A 16,008-nucleotide genomic window follows, 5' to 3' on the forward strand; every position below is an offset into this window, starting at 1 on the left:
TTAACCTGGCTGTGCAGCTGGGAGGAATCCCGCATGTGAGCAGGGGTTATGGGGCATCCTCCCCAACACAGCCCCAAGAACTTTGGTCTCAAACCCTGTAGGCTCCGGGTAGATGCGGGGGTCCTGGTCCCTTTCTTCCAGGTTCTTTGGGCCCACGTGGCTGCTCTGTAGACTGCAAAACACTATACAAAATGAGGGATTGTTACTGTTATCGTTAAATACTGTGCACTCGGTCTTGTGCTAAGCACATACCCGCCAAGGAGGTAGGAACTCTTAATTATTATCCCTGCTTTACAAATGAGAAAACAGGCCCAGAGACATAAAGCAACTTGCCCATTATTACACAGCTCTGTGTTGCAGAGCAGGGTTAAGAGCCCTAATTTTCCTTTCTCAAACAAATGCTTTTACCTGTTATCTGTACTTAACTTTATTACAGCCCTTCTACAGAGCAAAATATCCACCGGAAGCTTGGTTTTGAATTCAAAAAATAATTTTTAAGTCATACGAATTAGACTGTCAAGAAAGAGCAGTTGGAAGGGGGCCTGAGTCCAGAACTCCTGGCAATGAGGCTGGCAGAGGGGATGGCAGCTGAAGCGAGGCCTGTGTTTCCAGGCCTCCCAGGGACAAGCCTGGGGTCCTTAACAAGGCACCAGTCTGAGTCAAGGGGCTGTGGTTGTCAGAGATGCTAATGCAAAGGAAGAATGTATGGAGTGGGGCTGCAGGCCCCAGAGAAGCACTGGGTCTTGGGCCTAACCTGGGATGCGGGCTCCTCCCCACTGCTGGACCACATACTGGAGTGTATTCACGGAAGGTACAGGCACACAATAGGCTGGGATCCCTGAATTCCATGACTTTTCAAAGATCTGAGGGGACAGGCAGTCAACAGATAAACCAAGAGGATAGAATTTCAGATAGAGATAAGCGCAATACAAATATAAGGCTGGAAAGGAAATGCAGTAAGATGGGGAGCGTTGTAGGTAGGCGGCCTGGAAATATGACTCCCCTCCACCCCGTTAAACGGATAAAAGGCCCCTCAGGTCCCCTCAGTGAAAGAAGGAGCAACGTCCAGCCGTGCTAGTGTTAGGAATCAGCGCTTGCACAGAGCCTGACCCCTGCTAAGAACTTCAAGGGGATCGATCATTCCATCTGAATCTCTAGCTCCGTGGAGGAAGCTTCATCGGCTGATTTTACAGGCATGGAGACCAACGTGAGGCCGAATCCCAGTGTGTTCCCAAGGTCGTTCAGCCAGGAAGGAGCTGAGGGAGATTTGAGTTGAGCGCCAAGTCTTAAATCCTAAGAATGGGAAGAGCTGTCTCTGAGCTGGCTGAGGCCTGGAGGCAGGGAGACTCAGGCCCGGCAGTCCGGAGGGCTTCCTGGGAGGGGCGGTATGTTCTGGTTCCTCAAGCTGCGCGTTCTGGGGGCAGGAGAAGGTCTGCTTGGCATCCGCATCGCATGTCCAGTGAGGTGCACGGCAGGCATGAGGGAACCGGTGAACCCTGGGAACTCCACTCCGCCGGGGGCCGCAGGGACTTTCCATCCGGCCCCGAGTGACCACCTCCAGGGCGAACCAACGTGACCGCCTCTTCCGTGGACGCGAGAACTAAGCCAGTCCAGCGAGGGCCGTGGGGGCAGAACTGGGGTCTGGAGGTCGATCGCGTCGCGAGAACCGGGTGGGTAGGCGCATGGGAAATCCCACGCCGCACCCGGACTCCAGGGCCTCACTGCGCCCCGCCCAGCCCGGAAGCTGGTGTACGCTTTGCGCCTGCGCAAGGCGAGCCTACGGCCGCAGGCGCGGGCGGGGCGGTGACGCGCACGCAGGGACGTGAAGGCGGGGCCGATCTGCCGGGCGCCTCTGACGGGCTGCACCGAGACGGGGGCGGGTCAAGAGGCGTTCCTGGGCGGGACCTCAAGGCCGGTTTGGAAGTTTTGGCGCGAGCTGACTCTGCGCGCGTTTCAGGGCCGTTCCCCCTCCGCAGAGTCCTACGGCCTGGGCGTGGGAGCCATCGACTTCAGACCCTGGCCTGCCACACCGCCCCGAGGGCTCCCGCGGCCTCCTCCGACCCGGAATCTAGGACCTCGCTGAGCTGCGCCCCGCTCAGCCGCTCCAGGTGAGCCCAGACCCGGGCCTGAGGGTTCTCGGGGGGACCGCCCTCCTCTACTCCCCTCCCTGCCTGCAGGCACCTGCCCCCTGACAACCCCTCCCCTGGCCAGCCTCACCCACGCCCCTGCAGCGCGCTCCCTCAGCCGCTTCGACGGCCCCACCCACCCCTTCCCCCGCGAATGATCCCCACCCCACTCGCCCCGCCCCAGGGAAAGCCCCATCCCCAGCCCCTGCCTCGCGACAGCGGTCTGCTCAACTCTGTTGGCCAGGGTTTCCCCACGCCCACGGAGGTGAGGCAGCCGTGGCCCTGCCCGGCAGGAACGCACAGTATAGCGCGGTGGACCAAGGTCGCAACATGTGCCCGGCCCAGTGAGAGGGCGGAGCCCCTGAAAGCTGCAGAGGTCAGCGCAGCCTGGCCTCTGTTCAGGGCCACCCTGGATTCACTAGGGAGCCCCTGCTCCTCTTACCTCCCCTGTCCCATCCCCAGAGCTGTATGGCCAGGCCAGTGGTGCTAGACCTTAAAGTGACACTGGAATTGTCTGAGAACTGGTTTAAGATGCAGATGCTGGGTGTCCAGGAATGTGCCAGGACTGAGCCAGGAGGCTGTACTGCTAACCAGAGCCCTAGGGGATCCTAACACCCTGGTTTCTTCACTTTGAGAAATCCTGGGATGGGATTCCCGAGGTGAACAGAGTCAGAGGAAGGGTGCCCATAGAATGTAGGGTGAGTGTTCCAGGCAGCCCCCGGCCCCCCTGGGATCTCTCCCCTCAGGGAGAGGAAGGAGGGCACACTGCAGATGGCTGCTCCCTCCTGTTTCAGTTACTGACCGCCCCCCTCCCTGCCAGGTATCTGTGTCTGTATCATCTGATACAGTGCGCCTTCAGACTCCCTCACCCTTTGTTTTCTTGGTTTTGTTTCAATTACAACATTACAGCAACACAACAGCCCTCTCTGCCCCAACACACAGTTACCTACTCCCATGGGCCACTGCACTTTGTGTGTCCCTTCACTGACTACTCAGAGAGTTATTAGATAGGAGATTCCCTGGAGATCTGTATGCCAGACACTGGGCTAAGCCTTCCGTGAGGTATTACAGGTCCGCACATGGGGAGGCTGGGTAGGTTTTGGAATTCAAAATGGCTCTGATTTTAGAAAGGAAATAGGGTGTATTTATAGGTGACACCACCAGTGGGTCTGTGAATATCATATCATAATCAAACATTAATGTTTCTGTCAAGAAATATATGAATATTCACAGGAAGAGGGGAAAATAGACCATCAGATTTTTCTGCTAGGTGAGTTTTGCCTGTGGATTTCCAGTTGTCCCAGCACCACTGTTGAGAAGACTCTCCTTTCCCACTGAATTGTTCTGGCACCCGTGTCAAGATCAACTGAGGTAAATATGAGTTTATTTCTGAATTCTCAGTCCTGTTCCAGTGATCCGTATGTCAGTCCTTATGTGAGTGCCACATCCGTTTGATTACTGTAGCCTTGTAGTAAGCTTTGCAATTGGGAAACGTGAGTCCTCCAACTTTGCTGTGATTGTTTTGACTATTCCCGGTCCATTGAATTTCTGTATCAATTTTAGGATCAGCTTGTCAATTTCTGCACAGAAGCCAGCTGGGATTCTGATAGGGATCATGGTGAATCTGTAGGTCTGCAGTTTGGAGAGCATTGCCGTTTTATTTATATTGTCTTTGGACCCATGAACATGTAATGTCTTTCCATTTATTTAGATTGTCTTTAATTTCTTAAAGAAGCTGAGGGAAGAAAGAAAAGTAAGTGTATATATGTTCAGTGTTCGTTATATTGACCTTCTTATTTACCACTTCTGTTTCTTTTCACTTGCTCTTTGGGTTTGAGTTACCATCTGGTGTCAGTTTCTAGTCCAATAGATCTTTGTTCCCATCCACCTCCATTGTGCTGCTATGTGCAAGTATGTTACATTTCTATATGTTAATGCCCAACATCAATTGCTTACATATTGTTTTATGCAATTGCTTTTTAAATCAGTTAAGAGAAGAAATGTGCATTTACACTGTCTTGTATACTACGAAATTACCAGTGCTCCATGTTTTTCTTCACATAGATTTAAATTACTGTTTGGGATCAGTTGCTTTCAGCCTTTAGAACTTCCTTTAGTTTTTCTTGTAAAGCAGGTCTGTCAGCAATGAATCCTTTATGTGGGAATGTCTTTATTTCACCTTTGTTTTTGGAAGATAGTTTTGTTGGATATAGAATTCTTGGTTGACAAATACACACACACACACACACACACACACACACTCACACACTCTCTCTCTCTCTCTCTCTCTCTGAATATGTCATCTCACTGTCTCCTAGCCTTCATTGTTTCCATTGTTTCCAATGAGAAGTCTGCAGTTAATCTCATGGCAGGGCTTCTAAGTAATGAGTCATTTTTCTCTTGCTGTTCACAATATCTTCCTGTTTTTTGTTTTCAGCACTTTCAGTATGATGTGTCTGTGTGTGGATCTCTGCATTTATCCTACTTGAAGAAGTTCATTGTGTTTCTTGTCTATGTTAATGTTTTTTTTAAATCACATTTGGGAAGTTTTCATCCATCATTTCTTGGCACATTTTTCCTGCTCCTTCTTTTCTTCTGGTGTACCTATTATGCATATGTTAGTATACTTAATGGTGTCCTACATTTCTCTGAGTCTGTTCCCTTTTCTTCATTTGTTTTTGTCTCAGTTCTTTAGATCATATGTCTATTGATCTATCTTAAGTTCACTGATATTTTTCTGCCAGTTCAAACCTACCGTTGAGCCCCCTCATTTTTTCATTTTAGTAACTGTACTTTTCAACTCCACAATTTCCAGTTGGTTCATTTTTTGTGATTTCTTTCTCATTATTAATATTCTCTATTGGATGAGATGTTGCCATCATGCTCCCTTTAACTTTTTAAAGAGTGGTTTCCTTTAGTTCTTTAAAGTTGTTTATAGTGGCTCCTTTTAAGGCTTTCTGTTAACTCTGATATCTGATTTCTCTTACAGTTTCTGCTGCCTGCTTTTTCCCATGTGTGTGTCATAAGTTCCTGTGTCCGTGCATATCTTGTAGTATATATTTTTTATTTTGGTATCATTAATATACAATCACACGAGCAACACGTGGTTACTAGATTTACCCCATTATCAAGTCCCCCCCACATACCCCATTACAGTCACTGTCCATCAGTGTAGTAAGATGCTATAGAGTCACTACCTGTCTTCTCTGTGCTATACTGCCTTCCCTGTGCCCCCCCACGTTATGTGTACTAATTGTAATGCCCCTTATTCCCCTTCTCCCTACCTTCCTATCCACCCTCCCCAGTCCCTTTCCCTTTGGCAACTGTTAGTCCATTCTTGGGTTCTGTGAGTCTGCTGCTGTTCCTTCAGTTTTTGCTTTGTTCTTATGTTCCACAGATGAGTAAAATCATTTCGTACTTGTCTTTTTCCGCCTGGTTTATTTCACTGATCATAATACCCTCCAGCTCCATCCATGCGGTTGCAAATGGTAGGATTTGTTTTCTTCCTATGGCTAAATAATATTCCATTGTGTATATGTACCACATTATCTTTATCCATTCATCTACTGATGGACACTTAGGTTGCTTCCATTTCTTGGCTATTGTAAATAGTGCTGCGATAAACATAGGGGTGCATATGTCTTTTTGAAACTGGGATCCTGCATTCTTAGGATAAATTCCTAGGAGTGGAATTCTTAGATCAAACGGTATTTCTATTTTTAGTTTTTTGAGGAACCTCCATACTGCTTTTCACAATGGTTGAACTAGCTTACATTCCCACCAGCAGTGTAGGAAGGTTCCCCTTTCTCCACAACCTCGCCAACATTTGTTGTTCCTTGGCTTTTCTATGTTGGCCATCCTAACTGATGTGAGGTGATATCTCATTGTGGTTTTAATTTGCATTTCCCTGATGATTAGTGATGTGGAGCATCTTTTCATGTGTCTGTTGACCATCTGAATTTCTTTGGAGAAGTGTCTGTTCATATCCTCTGCCCATATTTTTATAGGGTTATTTGCTTTTTGGGTGTTGAGGCGTGTGAGTTCTAAATCTTGTAATATTTTTGTTGAAATCTGGGTATTTTATATAATATCATAGCAGCTGTGATACTGGTTCCTTACTCAACTCTGGGGCTTGTGATTATTGTTTGCCTGTTTTATTTGTTTAGTGACTGGCTGACAATCATAGTGGTACCTCTTTCCCCTGCAGTGTGAAGCCTCTGATGTCATTCCTAAGAGGGCCCAGGCTTGGACATGTGCACAGTCACCCTGGGATGCCAGTGGTTTTAGGGGGGCTCTCTTTATCTTTTCCCTGATCATAGCCAGCTGTTGGGCTCCACCAAGTGCCAGCTATTGCTCTGTTGCTTTTGACAATGCCCTGGGGAATCAAATGCTCCATAGATTGATCCAATTAAATTTGGATGTCTTTAACAGGGTACCTTTTGAGTTCAGTATTTGAGGTTTGTTCTGACTCCAGGAAGGCTGTTCTTAGCTGTCTCTTTCCCCAGTTCTCTGTGGTAAACTAGCTGGCCTTTGGCTTAGTTTGTGGCACTAAGGGAGGTGCCAGCCTCCTCCTATTTGCTTACTACCGAAACCTCCATTGATTTTTGAGAGCAGTTTTAGGCTTGAACGTCCCACACTCTGTTTCATGTAAAGTCAGCTTTTTGCAGAGAAACCTTCAAAGTTCTGTTTTATGACCTGCCTCTCTCCTGGACAGAGTCTCTGAGCTGCAGCTCTGAAGCTGAGGGCAGGGACAGTGGTGCCCATCTTTCTGAGTGACACTGCTGCTGTGGGGTGGGGACAGTAACCTCTAGCCTTCTCACTTGCCTCTCCCAGTATGGAGCCTCCTTTCCGGGAATAAGCTGGAGCTTGAGCAATTGGGCTCCAGTATTCCCAGCTTGCTGGGCCTACTGTAGAGCTTCATCCTGTGAGTAGAGACTGGTGGAGGGAGGGGGCTCCCAGCCTCTGCTACACTCAGCTGGAATTTAGCCTCTGCAATGTGGAGCTGGAAGTGAACTCCACTAAATGAGTTTTAGCACAACTATGAAAAAGACAGCAAGAAACTTCTGGAATTCAGACTTGCTTTTTTACTTTGGAATTAAAGATAAGGGATAGTGGCTGTGTTAATATTTCCACCCTACAGGCTTGGGAGGGTTGCGTATTTTGAGGCCAAAGAGCCAGCTGTGATGGCACAGGGATGTGACTGTAGGTGATCTGGCTGCAGAACCTCTGTCAGTGTGACTTCTGGGGGACTGTGGGAGCCTCCAGGGTTCGGCTTCATGGTTTTCAGTTGATGTTCACTGATCTCCAGAGTGTAGATGACTGTGTGCAGCATGTATATATTTGTCCTCTGCCTTTTCTTGGCAGGTGCTTGTTGTTCCCACGGTCTCCATGTTTAGAGCAGAAAATGTGTGCAGAATAAACACGGATCTACTCTGCAGCCTCTCTGGGCCCACAAGGCTGGGCGCTCTTTGAGTGGACACCCTGTGCTGTCCCTCAGATCCTCCTGTGCCAGCCATGCCTGTGCCCACAGAGGGCACCCCGCCACCCCTGAGTGGCACCCCCATCCCAGTCCCAGCCTACTTCCGCCATGCAGAACCTGGTTTCTCCCTCAAGAGGCCTGGAGGTCTCAGTCGGAGCCTCCCACCCCGGCCCCCTGCCAAGGGCAGCGTCCCCATCAGCCGTCTCTTCCCTCCTCGGACCGCGCACTGGCACCAGCCCCAGCCCCGGAGCGTGTCGTTCCGAGGCGAAGCGTCTGAAACCCTGCAGAGCCCTGGGTACGACCCAAGCCGGCCAGAGTCCTTCTTCAAGCAGAGCTTCCAGAGGCTCAGCCGCCTGGGCCATGGGTCATACGGAGAGGTCTTCAAGGTGAATGGGGTGACAGCTCCCTGGCTGCCTGGGGGGAACAGTGTCCTGGGCTGCCTGCTTTCCCCTCCCCTGCCAGCCCACACCTGGGTTGATGGATTCTCCTCCCCGGTGCTTGATTTGGCTACTTTCTGCTAACCCCCGACAGGCCCCTCCCCACACGCTCCTGTCAGCCAGAGCCTGGCACGCCTGCCATCACCTCACACCCTGGAACCAGACCCCCGGGTGCATGCCCTGTCTACTCCCCAGCCACAAAGCACGCAGGCTACACCCTCCATGCCATCTTTTTTCTTTTTCTTAAAATATACTTTCTAGTCATTTATGTTTCCTCTAAAATGGTAGTTTTCCTTACACAAGTACTACAGTTCTGTTGTTATAAAGTACAAACAATATAAGCCCCTAGATCAGCTGTCCTTCCTGGAGCAAACCTCTGTGCTCTTCAGGCGGGCGTCCTTCCTTCCAGATCTTTCCATATACTTTTCTAGAGTTGAGCACATAGAGACAAACCCATTTCAGAGCCCACACAGTGGCCCATACTGCCTGTATGGTTCGGTAGCCAGTTTTTTTTCACTTAACAGTGCATCCTAGAGGTCCTTCTGGTCAGCCCACCTCTTGCCTGGCTGAGTCACTAGGGAACCAGCCCCTGGCTCCTCGGGTGAAGGCTTTTCCAGTTCTGCTATTGTGCGTGTAGGGGTTTTTCTAAGGTAGAGGCCATGCTGCACCTGCAGATGAAATCTTAATAGAATCGGCCATTTGTCCTCCCGAGTGGCTGTGTCACCTCACACCCAGCCTGTGGGTGCCACCCCCTGCCAGGTACGCTCCAAGGAAGACGGCCGGCTGTATGCAGTGAAGCGTTCCATGTCGCCATTCCGGGGCCCCAAGGACCGGGCCCGCAAGCTGGCTGAGGTTGGTGGCCATGAGAAGGTGGGGCAGCACCCGTGCTGCGTGCGGCTAGAGCGAGCCTGGGAGGAGGGCGGCACCCTGTACCTGCAGACAGAACTGTGTGGGCCGAGCCTGCAGCAGCACTGTGAGGCCTGGGGTGCCAGCCTGCCTGAGGCCCAGGTCTGGGGCTACCTGCGGGATACCCTGCTCGCCCTGGCCCACCTGCATGGCCAAGGCCTGGTCCACCTGGATGTCAAGCCAGCCAACATCTTCCTGGGGCCCCGGGGCCACTGCAAGCTGGGTGACTTTGGGCTGCTGGTGGAGCTGGGTGCCTCTGGAGCCGGTGAGGCTCAGGAGGGAGACCCCCGCTACATGGCCCCCGAGTTGTTACAGGGCACCTATGGGACAGCCGCAGACATGTTCAGGTAAGGGCTGGAACATGGGAGACCCTCCCTGGGGGCAGAAGGGTGGTCAGTGGAGGGAGGGAAATGCTGCTCTAGCTCAGAGTCAGGAAGACTTGGCCTCAGCGTGGGAGATGCTGTTTCAGGTGGTGGAGAGCAAGGGGGGTGATGTGCAGAGACAGGCTGTCTAACGGAACCATCTGGAGCCACTTTATGTGGATTCACCCATCTCACCACACCCCCACAGAAGGGACTATTACTCCTTTTATGGAGGAGTGGGCACAGAGGAGGTCAGGGGCTTATTTGAAGTCTAATTAGCAGGTGGTGAAGTTGGGGCTGGATCAGGCACTGGGTCCATGGTTCATGCTGGTGACTCTGCTCTGCCTTGTGTCCAGCTACATCAACAGATGGGTGGTAATGAGCACAATAGCCATAGTGCCTGTCCAGTTGGGGGCGCTAGGAGGACTCACCTCCATTGCATGTGGGCTGCACTGGGCTCAACATGTGTCCACCACTGGTCCTGCTGGGCTCTCAGGGCCCCCAGCTCCCTTCTCCACCTCCTGTTCAAGGCGGAGAACAGCAGCTCTTTCCCGGTCTCTTCTCAGGGGCAGCAGGGGGCTCTGGGGTCCGGTCCCAAAGCCAACCTTGCTGTTCTGCCCCTGTCCCCATCCTTCCCAGTCTGGGTCTTACCATCCTGGAAGTGGCATGCAACATGGAGCTGCCCCATGGCGGGGAGGGCTGGCAGCAGCTGCGCCAGGGCTATCTGCCCCCTGAGTTCACTGCCGGTGAGCGAGGGGCAGAGGGGGAACGGGCTGCCACTGGGAGGACAGGCTTGTGTGGGAGCAAATGTCCCCCATGGGGCACCGCTGGTCTTGGCCCCATCACGTCTGACATGGCCCTGCCCCGTGCACAGGCCTGTCCTCTGAGCTACGTTCTGTCCTCATCATGATGCTGGAACCCAACCCCAAGATGCGAGCCACAGCTGAGGCCCTGCTGGCCCTGCCCATGCTCAGGCAGCCACGGCCCTGGAACATCCTGTGGTACATGGCTGCTGAAGCTCTAAGTCGAGGGTGGGCCCTGTGGCAGGTAAGTAGGGCTGTGGTGACGAGCTGCTCTGCCGTTCCTGGCCCCTGGGTCTGCCCAGCCCCCCTCAGCCCCTGTCCCCACAGGCCTTGCTTGCCCTGATGTGCTGGCTCTGGCATGGGCTGGCTCGCCCTGCCAGCTGGCTGCAGCCCCCCGGCCTGCCGGCCACCCCACCAGGCTCACCACCCTGCAGTCTCCTGGACAGCAGCCTCTCCAGCAACTGGGACGACGGCAGCGTAGGGTGGGTGAGAACTCAGGGCTGCCGGACAGGGTGGGGGTGGCCCCAGTCAAGGCTCGGAAGGGAACCAATGCTGATGGGGGTGTGGCCTGGCCTGATCTGAATGCAGCTGTTTGTCCTGAGCTCAGTGTGGAACAGCCACCACAGAACAGCAGGCCTGGTAACCTCACTCGGGAGGGCGATGCCTCCTGGGGAGCCGCATGGGGGCTACACTGCCAGGGGCAGGCAGCGTGGTGGCCCCACCATCAAGGCTGCTAGCGCCCAAGGACGAGGCGTTTTCCTTCCTCTTGGGGAACGGAGCTCCAGAGCCTGGCCAGCCCCAGGGAGGAAATCTTAATGCCAGGTGCCTGGTGGCCAAGTGAGAGGCTGCAATTAAGACACTGCAGTGAAGGGAACCACACACTCAGGGCAGTCAGTCCTCAGGAGGAATCATGCCATTAGCCCTTCTGTACAAGCAGGCCACCCCATTGCCATGGGGTGCTTTATACTAGACACAAGTGCCAGATAAGCTTCATTTACAAGTACCTGTCAAAAGCCAGTGCAGCTGAAGCCCATGTGTTCCATGAAGAGACAGAGGCAGCTTTTGAGTGTGCGTGGACTTTCAAAGTGCACATACTCTCGCCGTCCCATTGGCCCTTGGCCCACATCAGGCTGGTCTGACTGCTCCCTCCCAGCTGTGGCCTCCTCCCTGTGCGCTCCCCACCCCTCAACACTGTTTGTATTGCCCCACCCCCAGGCCCTCACTGTCTCCAGGGGCCATCCTGCCTGGGGCTGCCGGGAGCACCTCCACCCCCCGCAGTGGCTCCCCTGTCCCCCAGAGCAGCTACTCATTGAGGTGAGCAGGCCCAGGGGGCTGGGGTCCAGGATAGAGTGTTTTGGGTCCTGTGTCATTTCCCTCTTCTCTTCTCCCATGCAGGGACACCCTAGACTTAAGTGACATTGACTCTGAGCCCTCTCGGGGCTCCTTCCCCTCCTTTGAGCCTCGGAACCTCCTCAGCCTGTTTGAGGACTCACTGGGCACGACCTGAGCCCACAGGCAGCCTTGGTGCTTTTCGCCTTTTAGCACTGTCCCCCATCCTCCTGGAGGCTGGGATCCCTCGAGAACTCCAGTGGTTCCTTCTGCCTGGCCATCTCTAATAAAAAGTATATGAATTTTGGGAGCACCTGAGCTTGCTTGCGTGACAACATGGTGCCTCCTGCCCCCTTTGTTGACATCACCCAGGGTCTGAGAGCCCTGAGCCGGGCTGAGGCCAGCAGTTGGGAGCTGGAAGCCACACACTGTGTGGAGCAGAAGTGTCCTGAGCAGGCAGGCACCGCCATCAGAGCCTGGCTCTCAAGGTAGGGGGCCCTCAGTCCGATGGGGCCTGGGTCAGGGCCACACAGCTTTTCACGTCTCTGTGTTGCCTGGAAAACGCAGCAGCAGCAGGTGTTCCTCCTGCTACTCAGTCCTGGGACAAGAGGGAGTCCTGCTTGCTCAGACCCCTCACTCCGCAGTCGGTGGAAGGGAGAAGGGGTGGGCGAGCCTCAGGCTGCTGGGAGGGCCGGCGTGCACAGCAGAAAGACGGAGGTCAGGTAGCATGGGCCGGAGGCTGGGCCAGGCACCCACGGGGTGCCTTCTGGGGGGTTCTGAGGAGGGACAGGGGGTGGTGGTGGCTCTAGGTTGGCAGGATTCCAACTGTCAGAGCAAGAATGACTCCAGAGTTCCTCTGGCCCAACCCTCATAGGTCACAAAGAGTAATCTGAGGCCCAGGGGAGGAAGGTTTCCTCCCAGCCTCCACAATAAGTACCGTGGAAGAAGGCAGGGAGGGGAAGCTGGAGCTCTCAGGTGTGGGTAGAAGAGGCCAGTCACAGGGGAAGACTGGACAGACGGACGAGGGCTCCCAGTGGGAATGTCCTGTTTGCTGGTAACATCCAGGGAGCCAGCACCTTGCAGACCAGCAGGAGGGAAGCATGGTGGTGTTGGCCCTAGAAGACTGGGCACACTGACACGGCAGGCAGGAGGTGGCTCAGTCCAGGGGGCAGGCGTGATGTGCAGCCCAGAGCAGGTCAGGCACAACCCCGGCGTGTAGTTGGAGAATGGAGCCCACGCTGAGCAGGTGCATGATCTGGTGCGAGTTACCCCAATAGTCGAAGCGGCCAGGTCCCCAACGCTCTGGTAGGCGGGCCACATTCACCAGCCCCCCAAGCAGTGCCAGTGCGTCCATGCGCAGGTAGCAGGGCAGAGAGCCTGGAGCCCCAGAGCCTAGCCCTACTCCCCGGGCCCCAAACACCAGGAGGCGGGCACCAGCCTGCCAACCAAAGGCACGGAGCCGGGCACTGGTGGAAGGGGCAGTGAGGGCCCGCCAGCCAGCTACCCCTGACACCATGGTGTAGCCCACCAGGGCAGCTGGGCGCAGCCAGGGCCTGCAGGCCAGGGTGCAGTGGATGATAGGAAGGGCCCCTGCACAGAGGAGAGAGGAAGTAGAGGGCACATCAGTCTGGGTGGCTGCCTGCCCCTTCCACCTGGGGTTCATATGAGTGCCCCATGCCGCCTCCTCCCCAGTTACGCCCCAGCTCCCATCCTTTCAGGCCCTGGCCCTCCTCAGCCCCATTCCCTGGCTCACCGAGGGTGTTGACGAGGCAGACCCCACACATATCCAGGGCAAGGAGCCGGGTGTATACAGGGCTGCCCCCTTGGTGGCACATGAAGAGGTGATAGAGCACGGAGCCTGCAGGGGGTGCCAGGCAGGCCACACAGTGTGTGCCCCCCAGCCAGCCATCATTTCCCAGCTGACCCCAGGGCATGGTCATGGGCAGCAGCACCAGGAAGCCCAGCAGGGCCAGGCCTGGGGGAGGGAGACAGTTACCCATCACATAGCTTCAGCACTGAGGACAAGTGATGTCCTCAGGGAGTCCACAGGCTAGAGACAATACAAGAGAGATGACAACAAGACAGGTCTTGATAATGCTGTTAGCCAACTATTGGCAGGGCCTCAGACAGAGGCACGCACCCAGTTTGCAGTAACCTTAGTGACTTAGAGCTCATGACAGTTCTGAGAGGTAAGAGACCATTATCCCCACTTCGTGGGTGAGCAAACGGAGTGATCTGAAGTCCCAGCAACTAAGCAGTGGAAGGACAAAGCTTGGGCCGTCTAACCCTGAAGCTGCTCTCACCCCTGCAGCCACATCACCTCCCCTGAAAGCCAGGGTCCCCAAACCCCCAACCCAGCCTCAAGTCTGTCAGCAGAAGCCAGAAGGAGACATGACCTCAAGCTGAGTTCTGAACAGGAGAGGTAGGGAACAATGCTAGTTCCTAGGGCCACTTAGCTTGCTGTCTCAACCCTTATGTCCTCCCCTCTCTGTAAGACCACAGAAATGGAGGCTTTGGGTCCTTTTGTCTTGAAGAAGGGTGGGGGTGGAGCTTTTGTCTTGAAGAGAGGAGGAGGCCATGCACGGGAAAGAGGCTGAAGAGAGCTTGTTCCATCTCCCCAGGCACCATCTCCAGGAGCTCCATTCCTCCCTGCAAGGCCCTCTAGGACGATTCCTACCCATATACACTGGCACTCTGGCATTGCCCTCAAAGGGGCAAAGGCAGGCAGAGGGCAGAGCAAGCTGAAGTTGCTGGCTGCTGGCTGCTCACTGTCAGCAGGGTCTGGCCAGGCCACAGTCCCCCAGTGGGGCAAGTACCAAGGCTGGGCCCAGCTGGCTCGGCCTGTCCCAGCTGGGGCAGCCCAAGGACGGGCAAGGCTGTGTCAGCACCGCTCAGCGGGGCAGCGGAGGAGGGCCCGGCGCCTGCTGGGGGAGGAAGGAGCCGCCACCAGGCGGAGTTCCGCGGCTGGTCGGCCGGTTGGCCGCGCTGGGCGGGGCTAGGGCCTGGCTTCTCCTGGGCCCCTCCTTGCTGAAGTCTACACGTCTCAGGGATAGGGCGCTGGAGAGGGAGGATGCCCAAGGCGCCGAGATTAAGAAGGGGCGGGGCACCAGGCTCCTCCCCGGGACTCAGAGGAATTACGCGGGCTTAGTCCCCTACTCGGCTTCAATCGCCTGCTCTAGGGGCCCTGCTGGGGAAGCGGAAGCGGGCAGCCCTGTCCGGGACAATGGCAGCTTTGTAATCGCGGCTCCTGGCCATGCCAGGACCCAGATAGCCCAGGACCTCGGCGCTGGGGAGCTCCTGGGCCCTCGGGCCCTCGGTTCACAGCGGGCAGGGCTGTCGCGGTGTGGGATGCGGGGCGCTGCTTACCGTGCGTGTAGATGTTGCCCAGCTCGTTGTGCAGGTAGAAGAGGCTGCGCAGGCAGCCAGGGCCGCTGCTGGCCGGCCGGTAGCCTGTCAGCACGAACTTGTTGAACTGCAGGTGCGGCGGCGAGCTGGCCCAGTCCAGCAGGCGCGGCCCGGCCAGGAATGCCATGGCTCGGCCTGGTACGGGCGGCCCGCGTTCTCCTCGCTCCTGGGTCTCCGCCTCAGTGAGGCCACGGCTCTCGGAGGCTCATGCCCGCGCCCGCCCGCCGCCCAGTGCCCAGTCGGCGCACGCGCCGGCCCGGGGGTCCTGGCCGGCGCGCCTCCCGAGCTGCGCACGCGCGGGCCCTGCGCCCCCGCGCCGGGGCGGAGGCTGGGGACGCGCAGGGCGAAGGAGGGCAGTGCTTTCGGCTTCTCTAGGGCAGGAGCGCCGCAGGGACGGCTCGCGGCGGCGGTGGCTGCAGCGGTCCTTAGTCCCTCAGCTGCCGGGAGGACGGGTGCGGCCCGACGCGGGTGGGGACGCCAGGCTCCGCCCCGGTTACTCGCCCCCGCCATCCCGCCAGCATTTCGCGCGCTGGGCTCGGGAAGTCACGCGGCGAGGGCCTATGGGCGCGGCCGGAGGGAAGCTCCGCCCCGCGGCCGCCCAGGCCTTCACTCTCTTACCATAAAATATGCGGCCCAGCCTTATTTGCATGGCTGACTGTTGGCTAGGACCCGACATTCTGGGTCCCCTAGTTTCTTCCGGAATGACCCTGGCTCCTTGCATACTCCTGCAGTGAGCACCCGGGTTTTCCGCGTGACCCCCTGGTTGATGCACCCTTGGGCAATCCCTGACTCTGGGGCCTTGTCCCGCCACCTAACAGCACCCCGCAGCCCGAGCTCTGTCCAAGGTGCTGCCGGGCCGGGACGCTCGTACTGGTCAGGTCTAGAGTCGGCACGCACCTCCTCTGGGGGTGATCCTTCCACCGGCCCGACTCCCCCGGAGCGCAGTTAGGCGCATTAAGATGCCCAAGTCTCTACGGGTGTGCGCCCGGCGCCCTCGGTCTACGCCTTCGGGCCAGGCTTCTTGGAGCTCAGGCGCGGCCAAACTCGCTCACTGGAAAGAAAGATCGGTCCTCTCCGGGGTACATCACTAGACAGGCCCAGAAAGAACATCCCTAATTCTGCTTAACCCCGCCCACAGCCAGCCTCCGCTCCCCTCCCTTC

General features: G+C 55.7%; 2 protein-coding genes across 7 annotated transcripts; one reads left to right on the forward strand and one right to left on the reverse strand.

Annotated features, from left to right (window-relative positions):
* The first annotated feature begins 1,796 nt into the window (after positions 1-1,796).
* PKMYT1 (protein kinase, membrane associated tyrosine/threonine 1) lies at positions 1,797-11,749 on the forward strand. 4 transcript variants are annotated; one of them, XM_073214639.1, is made up of 10 exons: positions 1,797-2,108; positions 3,397-3,497; positions 3,838-3,879; positions 7,491-7,991; positions 8,802-9,295; positions 9,950-10,056; positions 10,185-10,357; positions 10,441-10,595; positions 11,329-11,427; positions 11,509-11,749. In XM_073214639.1, exons 4-10 carry the CDS (start codon positions 7,641-7,643, stop codon positions 11,618-11,620), a joined length of 1,491 nt encoding a protein of 496 aa, XP_073070740.1. In that variant the 5' UTR covers positions 1,797-2,108; positions 3,397-3,497; positions 3,838-3,879; positions 7,491-7,640; the 3' UTR covers positions 11,621-11,749. The 4 variants fall into 4 exon arrangements, with proteins under 4 accessions (XP_073070740.1, XP_073070742.1, XP_036880377.1 ...); XM_073214641.1 differs by having other exon boundaries at positions 3,422-3,497; XM_037024482.2 differs by lacking the exon at positions 3,838-3,879.
* PAQR4 (progestin and adipoQ receptor family member 4) lies at positions 11,708-15,958 on the reverse strand. Of its 3 annotated transcripts, XM_037024483.2 has the most exons (4): positions 15,745-15,958; positions 14,809-15,572; positions 13,196-13,417; positions 11,708-13,032 (listed from the first exon to the last, which is right to left on the reverse strand). In XM_037024483.2, exons 2-4 carry the CDS (start codon positions 14,972-14,974, stop codon positions 12,599-12,601), a joined length of 822 nt encoding a protein of 273 aa, XP_036880378.1. In that variant the 5' UTR covers positions 14,975-15,572; positions 15,745-15,958; the 3' UTR covers positions 11,708-12,598. The 3 variants fall into 3 exon arrangements, with proteins under 3 accessions (XP_036880378.1, XP_017511516.1, XP_017511517.1); XM_017656027.3 differs by having other exon boundaries at positions 14,809-15,958; XM_017656028.3 differs by lacking the exon at positions 15,745-15,958 and having other exon boundaries at positions 13,196-13,492; positions 14,809-14,948.
* Between the last annotated feature and the right edge of the window lie 50 nt (positions 15,959-16,008).

Source organism: Manis javanica, chromosome 10 (genome assembly GCF_040802235.1).
Source record: "Manis javanica isolate MJ-LG chromosome 10, MJ_LKY, whole genome shotgun sequence".
Taxonomy (NCBI): Eukaryota; Metazoa; Chordata; class Mammalia; order Pholidota; family Manidae; genus Manis; species Manis javanica.